The 13,241-nt window shown below is 35.1% G+C and overlaps 1 protein-coding gene across 1 annotated transcript in view; it reads left to right on the top strand.

The window, feature by feature from the left end:
• KHDRBS2 (KH RNA binding domain containing, signal transduction associated 2) overlaps nt 1–13,241 on the top strand; it is a gene marked incomplete at both ends in the record, with an annotated part of 653,704 nt that overhangs the window by 625,518 nt on the left and 14,945 nt on the right. The window contains one exon of the mRNA XM_079713609.1: nt 3,806–3,864. Coding sequence (XP_079569735.1) covers nt 3,806–3,864 — 59 coding nt within the window. The remainder of the gene's footprint in view (nt 1–3,805; nt 3,865–13,241) is intronic.

Raw genomic sequence — 13,241 nt, 5'->3', positions numbered from 1 at the left:
GTAGATAGCTAGTGGGAAGCAGCTGCATAGCACAGGGAGATCAGCTCGGTGCCTTGTGACCGCCTGGAGGGATGGGATAGGGAGGGTGGGAGGGAGATGCAAAAGGGAGGGGATATGGGAACATATGTATATGTATATGTATAACTGATTAAATTTGTTATAAAGCAGAAAAAAAACAAAAAACAGAAATAGAGTCACAGATGTAGAAAACAAACTTATGTTTACCAGGGGGTAAGGAGATGGGAGGGATAAATTGGGAGATTGGGATTGACATATACACACTACTATCTATAAAATAGATAACTAATAAGGACCTATTGTATAGCACAGGGAACTCTGCTCAGTACTCTGTAAAACAAAAACAAACAAACAAAAAAAGATTTTCAAACATAAAAAAAAAAAAAGCAGCAAGGATTGTTAACAGTTGAGCTTTGTCCAGCTTTTTCCCATAGCGCCAAAATATATCTAGGCTTATAGCCTGCCATTCAGTGATGGCATGACAAGGGTCATCAGCTTTCCATCCTACAGTATTTTTTTTCCTTACATTTTTCACCCTCCCAGTAAACTAATAGCCCATATTTTGAGATTTTTAATGGCAGTTCTACACTCCTACATACTTATTTTTATTTTTGACTAAATTGTTGTAACAGAGATTCAAAAATCAGTGGTTCAAAAAAGAGAAAAAGTTATTTGTTCCCTCATAACAATCCCTGAGGTAGGCAGTGATTTAGAGTAAGTCTGCTCCAATGTGATCATTTAGACACAAGTTCCTCCCATGCTGCAGTGCAGGACTTTCTAGCATTATCTGTATTTGCATGGTAGTTACTAGATCATCACTTTGAGTGCATTTTACCATCTGAGGATGTGACTGTGAACAAGTCCAAGATGAGAAGCTTGTTCTTCATTTGGAAATGAACTCAAGGTTGATACCCTCACTTCTGTGCACATCTCGTGTTTCCTGACACAGCCACAAGGGCACAGCTAGCTGCAAGCTTGGCTGAGGAGTATATTTCACTCACTGTGTGGCCATTTGTCCACATAAAATATTTTCTTCTGGGAGAAATGAGAAGTAATATTTCGATAAGCAAAGGTATGGACTCTGGAAGAGTCCATTAAGATTGTTATCCATTATTTTGCATTATCCATTATTTTACAAATGTCTTGTATGTTTCATTTTCCCCTTTTAGGGTTTTGAAATTTTAAATTCCCTCTTGGTGTGTATGTATCATTTATGGTAGACAATAACTCAGCTTCTCTGTCATGGTCTCTCTCACTACTCTTCTTTTTCCCTCTCAGCTTCATCAATTGAAATCAAAATTGAAATCCATTTAGAAACATAGTAATGCTAGTAGATAGTGTTTGTTGCTACTGGTCTTCATACTTTGGGAAAGTATGCTTCATACTTTGTTGCTACTGGTCTGCATACACTTTGGGAAACATAATCAGGCGTACTCATGAGAAATTTACTGATTGTGAGGAAGGCAGGGAACAGCTGCTCTCAGTGCCCTCATTTTCTCTTCATCCTGATACATGGGAATGCTGCTTGTTAATCACTTTCTCATGACTGCCAATTCTTGATCATCCTGGAAATCAGTGAAAAAACTTTCAGGACTTTGCTATACATATGTGAGGGTTCTCAACTGAGTTGCATCATTTCTATTAAGATAAACATCCAGCCACCAGCCAATGACTTTAGACTTCTACAATCTCAAGTCTTAGAAAGATGGGGAGAAAAACTTACTACCATATTTTTCTTAGAGAATTTGTATATAATTATCCTGGGCAATGACGCCTAGGTTATCTTTTTTTATCCCAGCTACATTACACTGAAATTGAATTAGTGCATTATCAATTGCCTCCCAGAAAGATAAAAATGGCCAAACTTCTGTCCATCTCTCTTTTCATCTCTAATATACAGACTTTTATTTTATTTTTTGCTTCTCTTACTTACTATCAATGAAATCTCAACTATTTAATATAATGAGACCTATGGGATTGCCTTGAAGGATAATAACAACCAAATAATTTTAGGCCTTTCTTTCTTCCTTCCAACCTAACGCTTTGGCATCTATCACACACCCTCAGCCCTTATTCAATTTGGTATTTGATATTAAGCCATTTTCTTGCCACACTTTTATATACTTAGAGGAATTGGTATATATTGATATAATTTATACATTTATATATACAAATTATATATATATAAATATATAAGCTTTTAAATTAAGGTTCAGGCAGAGAACTTTATTTTTCTACGTTAATTAGGTTAACTTTGGTAATCATCTCACACCATATATATGTATATATAATCAAAACATCATGATGTAAAACTTACATTTAGAAAAAATTTTAGTTGTCAATTATACCTCATTAAACCTAGAAAAAAATAAAAGTAAAGTAAAAGAAGAATGGCTGTGAAATTTAACTAAACATCTTTTCATCTTATTTTCAGATAGTCTAGTGAACTCAATAATATGATCAGTTTCTGATTTGAACTATCCTTTTATTTTTTTGCAGTTTCGTCAGGTTTTGATTCATTGTTTTAATTACTTTGTAAAAGAATTTGAACATTTTCTTTTTATTCCATTGGTGTTATATCCTTTTTTTAAAAAAAAAAATCTTTATTGGAGTATAATTGCTTTATAATGTTGTGTTAGTTTCTGTTGTACAACAAAGTGAATCAGCTAAATGTATACATATATCCCCATATACCCTCCCTCTTACATCTCCCTCCCACCCTCCTTATCCCACTCCTCTAGGTGGTCACAAAGCACCAAGCTGATCTCTTCATGTAACGCAGCTGCTTCCCACTAGCTATCTATTTTACATTTGGTAGTGTATATATGTCAGTGCTACTCTCTCACTTCATGCCAGCTTACCCTTTCCCCTCCCCATGTCCTCAAGTCCATTCTCTATGTCTGAGTCTTTATTCCTGTCCTGCCCCTAGGTTCATCAAAACCATTTTTTTTAGATTCCATATATATGTATAAGCATACAGTATTTGTTTTTCTCTTTCTCACTTACTTCACTCTGTATACAGACTCTAGGCCCATCCACCTCACTACAAATAACTCAATTTCATTTCTTTTTATGGCTGAGTAATATTCCATTGTATAGATGAGGTAGAGAACTTTAAATGAATGAGCTTATTTGAGTGAAAAATACAGTGTATCACAAATATTTGTAGATCCCTAAATAAAATTAAAATATGCAATAATTATCCAAATACTAAGCTAAATTAAAATAATTTCCACTCTTTGTATAGTGTTTTTAAAAATTATGACTTGGTAACATTAGGCTAAGCATCTAGCAAGATATTAAGTGAGAAGAAATAGCTTATGAATTTGAGAAGCCTAGGGACATACTGTGGAAGAATTGGAAGGGAGTATAAACATAATTTCAGTGTTTGGAAGTGAAGATGAAATTGATGTATATTTCTTAAGGTAATTGCATTAAAACCCACACACAATTGACCAGATTGTCATCTTATGTAGCACCTTTTTTAACTCTTCTCTTGAAGTATCATACTTGTGCTTTAGAGGAAATTTGATTTATATAATTGGAGGATAGAGATAAAGTACTGAGGTGGGGTGAGAAAATCATAGCACTCTTTGTCAATAACCTGTATTTTTCTTACTGAATATTCTTCTTTGAATTCTATTATTTATGTTCAAATATGTGATTTATGCCTAGAGATTCTTGGTATATTACCTTAGCACACATTTTGCATTCAAATTCCATATGAGTTTTTGGGTTGACACCTCCTGAATACAGTAATATTCATTGCTGTCTAAATCTATTGCAGTGTGCCTGAGTACTATGACTATGGTCATGGAGTAAGTGAGGATGCCTATGACAGCTACGGTAAGACCTTTACTTTACTAAAACTGTGAAATCGAAACATCCATCAGTCACTAACAACTCAGAAATTACTTCTATCTTTCTCCCCCCACCCCCAGTTTTTACAGAAGTCCAGACTACATTGATTTATGGAATTCCAGGGTGAGATTTTATGTAGAGAGCCAGTGCCAGAAAATTGGACAGATCCATTTTGATCAAAATTTCAAAAGCAATTAATCCTAATCATAGAAAACTTTCAACAGCAACAGTGAACATTAAAAATAGTGTGTTTTTTTCATGTTCCACTGTGTCCATTGTCTGACACATTGATATGACAGCAATGCTGTCTTTCTGCTGTCACAATGATCATTAAACATTTAAAAACTTTGAAGGGCAGAAATTGTAACTTTTAAGTTATTTTTATAGCATGTGTAGGTCCTGAAAGTGCCAAATAATGATTGACTCATAAGAATTAATAGTCAATAAAAATATCAGTCTATAAAATTAATTTCAAAATTTCATTGTTTAATTTATAAACCACTTAAAGTTAACAATTCAGTAAGATTTGTTGAGTGCCTATGATATATCAATATAGTACATCACTTTAGAAGTGTAGTTTCTGGTTCCTGAAAATATATGTGCAGCATCACCAGTTGACTGCCTTGAAAAATAACATTCATTTAAATGTTCCCAGTCCTGGATTTTTATTAAAATAATACCAAGGCCACTCTGCTCCTCTTTATGAGGAGCAGTAAAGGAGATGATGAACATTGCCTGTGTTCAGGGCTCCACATGATGGTCTAGTGCTCCATCAGGACAGGGAAGGGAAGGTCCAGACATCAGAGAAAAAGAAATGCATCCTTGGAACCAAAGGTACCAAATCAACTCAATTCTCTGGTGACTCTCATGAGGCTAACTCAGAAGTAGGAGCATAAAAATAAGCCACCATCACAATCACTGCTATCCATAAGCTGAGTACCTATATATTTTTTCTTATTTTTTTCTTTATAATATATTGAAATTTGAAGTATTTTATCTCCATTTTATAGTAAAAATGCACACTTGTCTTTTGTGCATAATGGTATTGTCAGTCTCCAGGAATATGATGGTGTACATGATAGATATTGTCCCTCCCTAGTTCCTGCTGTCTACTGTTGAGAAACGTATTCCTACATATAAAAATTGTGCCAGACTATAAACCATGTGATTCAGTAGAAGGTCAGAGAACATTACTCATGTAACAGATATGTATTTAATGGCTAACACATGTAAGTCATTGTTCTCAATCCTGGAGATACTGCAGTGAACTATCATTTAAAGCTTACATTCTAATGAGAAGATATATTATTATTTATAAATCACTTTTTAAAATGGAATTTTTATTTGCAAAATACAGTCATTGTTTTTTACACATGGCAAATAAATTTGAGGAAAAATCCCCTATGAGCTTTACTTTACAGAATTACATGCACTGAAATCAATGGCAGGGATGAATTTGATGATAGCTGACTGCATAGTTGGTAATAGGCTAAGAGATTTCTTTTTTAATTTTTTAAACTAAACCCCAGAGTTTATTTAGATTTTACTGCTTTTTCCATCAATATTTTCTTTCTGTCCCACGGTTCAATCCAGAGTACCACATTGCATTTAGTTGTCATATGTCTTTATTCTTTCTTGTTTTTTTAAAAATTTATTGGAGTATAGTTGCTTTACAATGTTGTATTAGTTTCAGGTGTACAGCAAAGTGAATCAGTTATACATATACATATATCCACTCTTTTTTTTTTTTTTAGATTCTTTTCCCATGTAGGCCATCTATTTCTCAATTATTTATATTTAAAATGTTAATGCCATGTAATTAAAGCACTAGGGGAAAATGTGTGAATACAAACTATTACTTCTCAGACCTTCTAATGGAGATGCAGGAGTCATCGTAAGGAGAGCTGGGCTCAACTCTGTTACCTGTCGTGGGCTTTCCGGGGTGTTTAGCTCTTCTGCTGCTTCCAAGTCTAGAGACAAACAACCTCTATCACTTTATAAGCTACACTTTCTCATAAGCACTAGCTTTCATTCTGGGTTAAATTAAAATTTACCAACAAACAATTCTTTGCACACAAAAAGCAGTTGATAAATCTTTTCAATAAAGTAATGAAGAAAATATGGATAGTGGTTTGACTGTCTGGACAGAGTAAGAATTATATTAGGCAGGAAGTTTTAGGTAATAACTTTTATTACCTAAAATTTCAGCCAAATTGGCCATATTCTTAATGTTGAAAGATTAGACACATTTATGCCTACAAGTAGACTTCGCTTTAGGGTCTTGACTTTTTCTTTGGCCACCAGGATCTGTGGCCATTTTCTGGCATCATTGAGCAGGCATTAATTCAAGAATACACTTCACATTCAAGATGGTTTCACTCTTTGCTTGTAAATGTTGATATATCAGCCCTCTATGCATTCTGATTTGGAAAGCACTTCTTGATTTTCACATCAGAAGGGTAATTATTCAGGACAGAATTTATTTACTTATTTTGTTGAGGTCAGGAGGTGACATTCCAGGGACAGAGGCAAATAAACCTAACCAACACGTTGCAACATTTTTTCATGGTGCAGCCCATAGGAAACAGTGGAGTTCAGCAAGGAGGCTGCTCACAAGTCAGGGCCCCTTCTATCAGCAGCCCAGGGCCCCTTCCATTACCCCATAATCCTCTCTGCTCACTGTGACTCATCTCTGCTACACTGGACTGCAGAATGCCATCAGGAACTCTGAACAAAAGTGACTGTTTTAAATGATGCACATGTGAAAGTAATTATATATTTTTAGAAAAAAAACTTTTTTTGCCAGAGGTGTTAAGAAATCTAAGTAGATACATAGGTATGATTAATCTAAAAATAAGTTATTTTTTCTTACTCTAAAAATAATACATATACACTATAGAAAATTTAGGTTAAAAAAGGAAATTTAAATTACACTCCTATATTTACTCATACTTTACTGTTTGTTATATATTTTACCAATTTTTAAATCCATCATGATGCACATCTTATTTAAAAAGAAACACAATATAGACTGCTTTATAAAAATTCCTATAAGATTTTTCTACCATAAAATAAACTCTTTTTTCAGTTCTTAATCATTAGGATAATACCTTGACAAAATGCAGAATTTAATATGTGCCATTATAATTAACCATAAATATGTAGATTTGAAAAGGGACACTCCTTTTATATGACCAGAAAATAAAGAAACTGCTTGCATGTCAATCCATATAGTCATGATATTTAAATTTGGGGAGTGTCCATGTTCCCATATTCTATACAGAAAATAGAAAAAATGCCTAAGTCAAATGATGAGAAATAGTAAGAGCTCAGCATCATAAAGCCTAATAAATTAATATGCATTATATGCCCTCAGATTTTGGTATTAGGTGATTATGTAAAGGGTACTTTAAGTTCAGGATTCTTGCTCCATAGGTTGCTCAGCCTGTCACGTCCAAATGGGCAGATGATAACATTTAAATATGCACGTGGAACAGTGATTTGAGGACCCACTCATGTCAATTATAGATTGATGTTTTCACTAATTTTCCATACCTTACATGTTAACAAGTATCCATTTATAGCTTATCTTTAATGAACTGTGCACAATCTTTTAAATTAATAACATTTACTCCAAAATGTAAACCTTGTATCTCTGCTTATTCACTTATATTTTGAATTACTAATTCCTCTCTGTTACATTTTGGTTGTGTCATGGATACAGATCTGTATTTTTATAAAACAAACAGCTCCAATTCTCAGTTTCCTGGCAACACACAGATTTAGATAGTATGTGAGGAGGCTCACAATCAGCTGCCCCAGAACCTCTTCTGCTGCTCAGGCTTGAGGAAAGAGCTGTGGGAGAGGAACAGGGAATGTTCTCCAGAATAATGGTGTCCTGCATTTGGAAGACTCATGGATGGAATCTCTCATTCAGGATTCCTTCAAAAATAGTTTGAAATAAACCAGTAGAAGTAAAAATCCAGTCATTCAGTGTGACACTTCAATCTGAATCTTTATACATCATGTTTCATGTATTAACAGATTGAAATTGTATTTGTCTCCTTTGGGCCCATAATTCATGGTGAAGTAACAAATACGCTGACTTCTGTGAATATCATGTATCCCTTTGGGCTTCATTGCAATTAAATTATTCAAGTTGTTTTTGTACAATTTAATATTGAATATTAAACTATTTTCTTACAATGATGTAAATATAAAATTTTAAATATTAAGTATTTTAAATAAATATTAGTAAGAAAATATGATACAATTATACTTCATATATAAAATATAATATATGATACCTTATATTATTTATTGTATTAATGATTATTAAACATTTCATTGACGTTAAATTATTATTAAACTAATATTTAAGTATTAAATTTCTGATAACTTAAACTTCTTTTTGGAACATGAATATTTGACTTACAGAAATCCCAAACCAGTTTTTGCAGTTTAAAATATTTCCTACCTTATCAGAGTCATTATAATTGTTTCAGATAAGTCTGAATAGATCATAATTCAATAAGGGTGCATTTTAAGTACAGTGCACAGATCAGCTTGTCTTATCAATACTTCAAATAAGAAACTCCCTCTAATCTGTGATTGATAGCTAAGAATGGACAGTAATATTCTATTCTCAGAGAAGAGAGCTGTTTATTAAAATGTATTTAATGTATGAACTGAAGAACTAATTATGGGTCTAGTCTGTAGTGGCATTTTAGATGACAGGTGTATGGAATCAAGGAGGGTAATATTAATACACTGTCTTGAAATGAATGAAAGCAAAAAGAATTTTTGTACCCTATTCTAGGGCATTGGAGTGCCTCACTTCAAGTTGATTGCCGAACACAAGTGCGTTCATTTTGTGATGAGGAGCTGGAATGATTATTATCCCCATGTGAAAATAGCCTCTGCTTTGATTAAGCTGTGAAAACAGCAAAGGAAAATGAAGCTACCTGGCAATCATGCCACCATGTTATTCAAGAGCAAACACAGTTCATTTGCAATAGTAAATAGAAATAGAATTTGAGGAAATTGACTTTACAAATGGAGATGAGTTTTTTTAATATGGGCAAGAATTTATCAGTCATTTTTAATAATAGTGTATACAAAGTATTTATCATAGGATTAATATCAAAGTTTTATTGAGACATGTTGTGATTTATTCAATTTAACTTTTAATATAGATTTTAAACTTTATTTTTAATGAAAGAAGAACTAAAGAAATTGTGCTTCTGAAGTATTTTAATATCCAGTTGTAAACTTACTTTAAAGAGAAGCTAATTTTCTGCTCTTTACTAATTCAGATTATGTTGCTTCACTGCTTGCATTGCTCATTTGAAGTTAGATGTACTTAACAGTGGTTTCAATTTTATTTTGAATCATGCACTCCTGAGTTCAACAATTTTAGGTAATACTGGAACCTCTGTTTCAGTATTTTAGAACAGGGATTTTTTCTTTTACCTCAGACCTCTCACTGCTGTGGCCTCTCCCACTGCGGAGCACAGGCTCCGGACGTGCAGGCTCAGCCACCATGGCTCACGGGCCCAGCCGCTCCATGGCATGTGGGATCTTCCCGGACTGGGGCACAAACCCATGTCCCCTGTATCGGTAGGCAGACTCTCAACCACTGCACCACCAGGGAAGTCCCTAGATCAGAGATTCTTAACCTTAATTATACATTTTTGAATCACCTGGTGAATTTTGAAAAAATACCAGTGTCCAGTTACCAACCCAATTCAGCTCTATCATAATCTTTGAAGATGAGAACTAGGCATCAGTTAAAAGTTCCTGGGTGGTCTTCCTGGATGCTCAGGTTGAGAATAAATTTTAGATGGATACATGGGAGCATGCTGATAAGCGGCCTACAGTCTTAATATGAAAGGTCAAAACTGTGCCAGCCATCTGCATTCTTGAAGGCAACACACAAGTTATGTACAGTCTACTTTTAGAACAGTGGGGATTTTATAAGTAAACATTGTGTCATAGAACCAGGCATTTTAAATTCATAAAAAAACAACTATAAGTTTAAATAATGGAAAATAAAATTTAGCCCTTTTTTGAACAAACTTAGTGCCTTTTTGAACAAGTGTGTTTAAACAGTTAAATCTCAAATTTGATTTTGTCTAAAATTCACCCAATCAAAAGTCCACAAAATATTATAATCCACATGCATTTAACAACTTTCTTGATGAGCCAATAAAACAAGTCATAGGAAAGTTCTTTCATTACTTAACTTCCTGCTGAGTTAATAATACAATCATTTTAACTGAATGGGAGGCAAAAGTTGAGTGATTTATTGTCAGAATCTTGGAATGAACTGATCATGTACAAAAAATATATTCAATATGATATAGATTTGTATTTTGAATGTACAAAAAGAATTTTTTTAATAAACACAAAGTACAGAGTACAAAATTAAAAGCTGGGAGAACATTTTCTTGCCAATATGGAAATACACCAACTAGGAAGATATATATACAGGAGCTATGCCACCTTAGTGTGTCTTCATAGAATTTCCAGAGTTTAGGGAGATTTTATGTTTATTAAAAGAGGGCATGGATTAAAAAAAAAAAGACTAAGATACATTGTTCTAAAATAAGTGTGCTACACTTCATTTATCAAATATGCCATAATTTATTGAATTATGGGAATGATTCAATGGAACTTATATCTATGAATTGCTGAAAAACTATGCCAGTTGTTGAAAATGTAATTTTAATTATTGATGACTAATAACTGATGTCTTTTTGTATTGAACAAATTACTTAACCATACTGGTACTTTATCAAACATTTAGCTCAGTTGTAAGACGTGCCAAGAAGAAGAAAAAAAAATAGGTCAATCTCTCTGGTGTCTGGTCATTGTCAAAGAAGATTTCAGGGGAGGACCCCTCAGTCTCAGGGGACTGACAGACACCCGGGAGGCTTTCAGCGTTTGGAAGTTCCAGCAGGGATAGGTCCAGTCATGGGCAAAGAGCTAAGATTCAGGTTGCTGAGAAGACCAGGAAGAGCAAACAAAGAGACTAGAGTGGGTGCCCAGGGTCAGGCCAAACTTCACCAGTTAAGGGCACAGTTCTCCACAAAAGTGTCCTCACTTTACACACAGACACACGTTTGGGTTACCCCAGGTCACCCTTACTTCTGACCAGCTGGCTACAAATTTGGAGGTTCCAACTACTTCCTTAGGTTTGATAATTTGCCAGAATAACTCATAGAACTAAGGAAAGTGATATACTTACAGTTAACTTTATTATAACAATAGGGTAGAGAGCAAAACCAGCAAAGGAAGAGACACGTAGGGCAAGGTCTGGAAGGATCCCAAATGTGAAGTTTCAAAACCTTCAGGGCAGTGTTATCCTCCTGGCAACATTGATGTGTATCAATGAAAAGTATTGCCAACCAGGAAAGATTATGCAAATATCAGTGCCCAGAGTTTTTTTTATCACTGTTATATTATGTAGGCATGATTGATTAGATCACCTTATCTCCAGCCTCCTATCCTCCCTAGGGTGGACTGGTATCACATGGTAAAAGCCCAAACCCTGTAATCTCATAGTTGGTCTTTCTGGCATGACCAGCCCCCATCCTGAGTCATCTTGTTAGCATAAACTATCAGGTCAGGTGTGGTCAGAGGTGTCCACCATGCATAACAAAGACACTCCAATTACTCTAGGAAATTCCAGAGTTTAAAGGTTACCTTGTGGTGACCAGGGATAAAGGTGGCAAAATTGTTTTCACACAGGTGTTGAGATGACGGCACCTATCTGAGAAAGCAGGCAGAGGCTTGTGGGGCAAAATCAGAGGGAGCCAGAGCTGATCAAGCAGCGAGGGTAGAATTCTGCTGAATTTGAAGTCTGATTTGTATTTTTAACTCCCAAAACTTGTAGTTGGTCTGAGAATACAATCTGGGCTCATTTCTATTATCAAGCATAGAAATGACAGATGTTGTGAATGGGGGTGGGGAGTGGCATGTGTAAGGAAATCCAGAAACTACAGGTTCAGTCTCTGTCTACAAAAGTATGCCACCAAGCCCACTGTCTTCACTGAATTAAAGATGTTATTGGACTTCTTTGAGAAGAGGATCATAAAATATTATTTTATATCATCATTCTTATTATTCCTTCCATTATTTCTCATAAAGCCCTTATGTGCATTTCAAAAGAAAAGGTCTATGACCGAATTCTGCAGGTTTTGATTGATTCAGAATTTTATTCAACAATAATTGAAGTATTGTTTTTGGCTCACATCAGAGAAGCTTCTACATTGTGTCCAATTATCATTCACCATTGTTTTTTTGGAAATCTTTCTAACTGGGTTATTTATTTCCTTTTTATTTAGATGGGATCTTAACTCCAAAGAAAGAAGAAAGTTACATACTTAATTTAAAATATTGAGAACTTACCTTTATTTGTCTGTAGCAGCAAGATATTGTACAGCAGAGTCAAGAATAAAATATAAGTTAAAATTTCAAGCTACATATACAATTTGCAAGGGATGATAATCAAGGGGTGATAATTAGAAATACAATAGTACACATAGAATCAAGTTATTATTAAATATGATAATATGTAAAATGTGCAAGGTAGGAGTTAAACAGACTAGACAGCTTAAAAATAAATAGCATCAGCTGATTAGCTCAAGATGGTAGAGTAGAAGGATGTGAGCTCACCCTCTTCTTACAAAAACACCAAAATCACAACTAACTGCTGAACAACCATTGTCAAAAAAAATACTGGAACCTACCAAAAAAAGACACCCTACATCCAAAGATAAATAAGAAGCCACAACAAGATGGTAGGAGGGGCACAATCACGATAAGATCAAATCCCATACCCACTGGTTGAGCAACCCACAAACTAGAAAACAAATATACCACAGAAGTTATCCCACAGGAGTGAAAGTTCTGAGCACCACATCAGTCTTCCCAGCCTGGGGGTCCAGCAACAGGAGGAGGAGTCCCAGAGAATCTGGCTTTGAAAGCCAGTGGGGTTTGATTTCAGGACTTTCACAGGACTGGGGGAAACAGAAACTCCACTCTTGGAAGGCACACACGAAGTCTTGTGTGTACCAAGACCCAGGGGAAGAAAGCAGTGACCCCATAAGACACTGGGCCAGACCTACCTGCTAGTGTTGGAAGGTGTCCTTCAGAGGTGGTGGGGTGACTATGGCTCAGGGCAGGGACAAAGACACTGGCAGCAACAGTTCTGGGAAGTACTCATTGGTGTCAGCCCTCCTGGAGATCACCATTAACCTCACCAAAGAGCCTGCATGCTCCAGTGCTGGATTCCCTCAGGCCAAACAGGGAGGGAACACAGCCCCATGCATGAGCAGACAAGTCAATTAAAGTTTTAC

Source organism: Hyperoodon ampullatus, assembly GCF_949752795.1.
Source record: "Hyperoodon ampullatus genome assembly, chromosome: 10".
NCBI lineage: Eukaryota > Metazoa > Chordata > Mammalia > Artiodactyla > Ziphiidae > Hyperoodon > Hyperoodon ampullatus.
The sequence above is the reverse complement of the archived record's forward strand: the minus strand, read 5'-3'. Positions and strand labels throughout refer to the sequence as shown.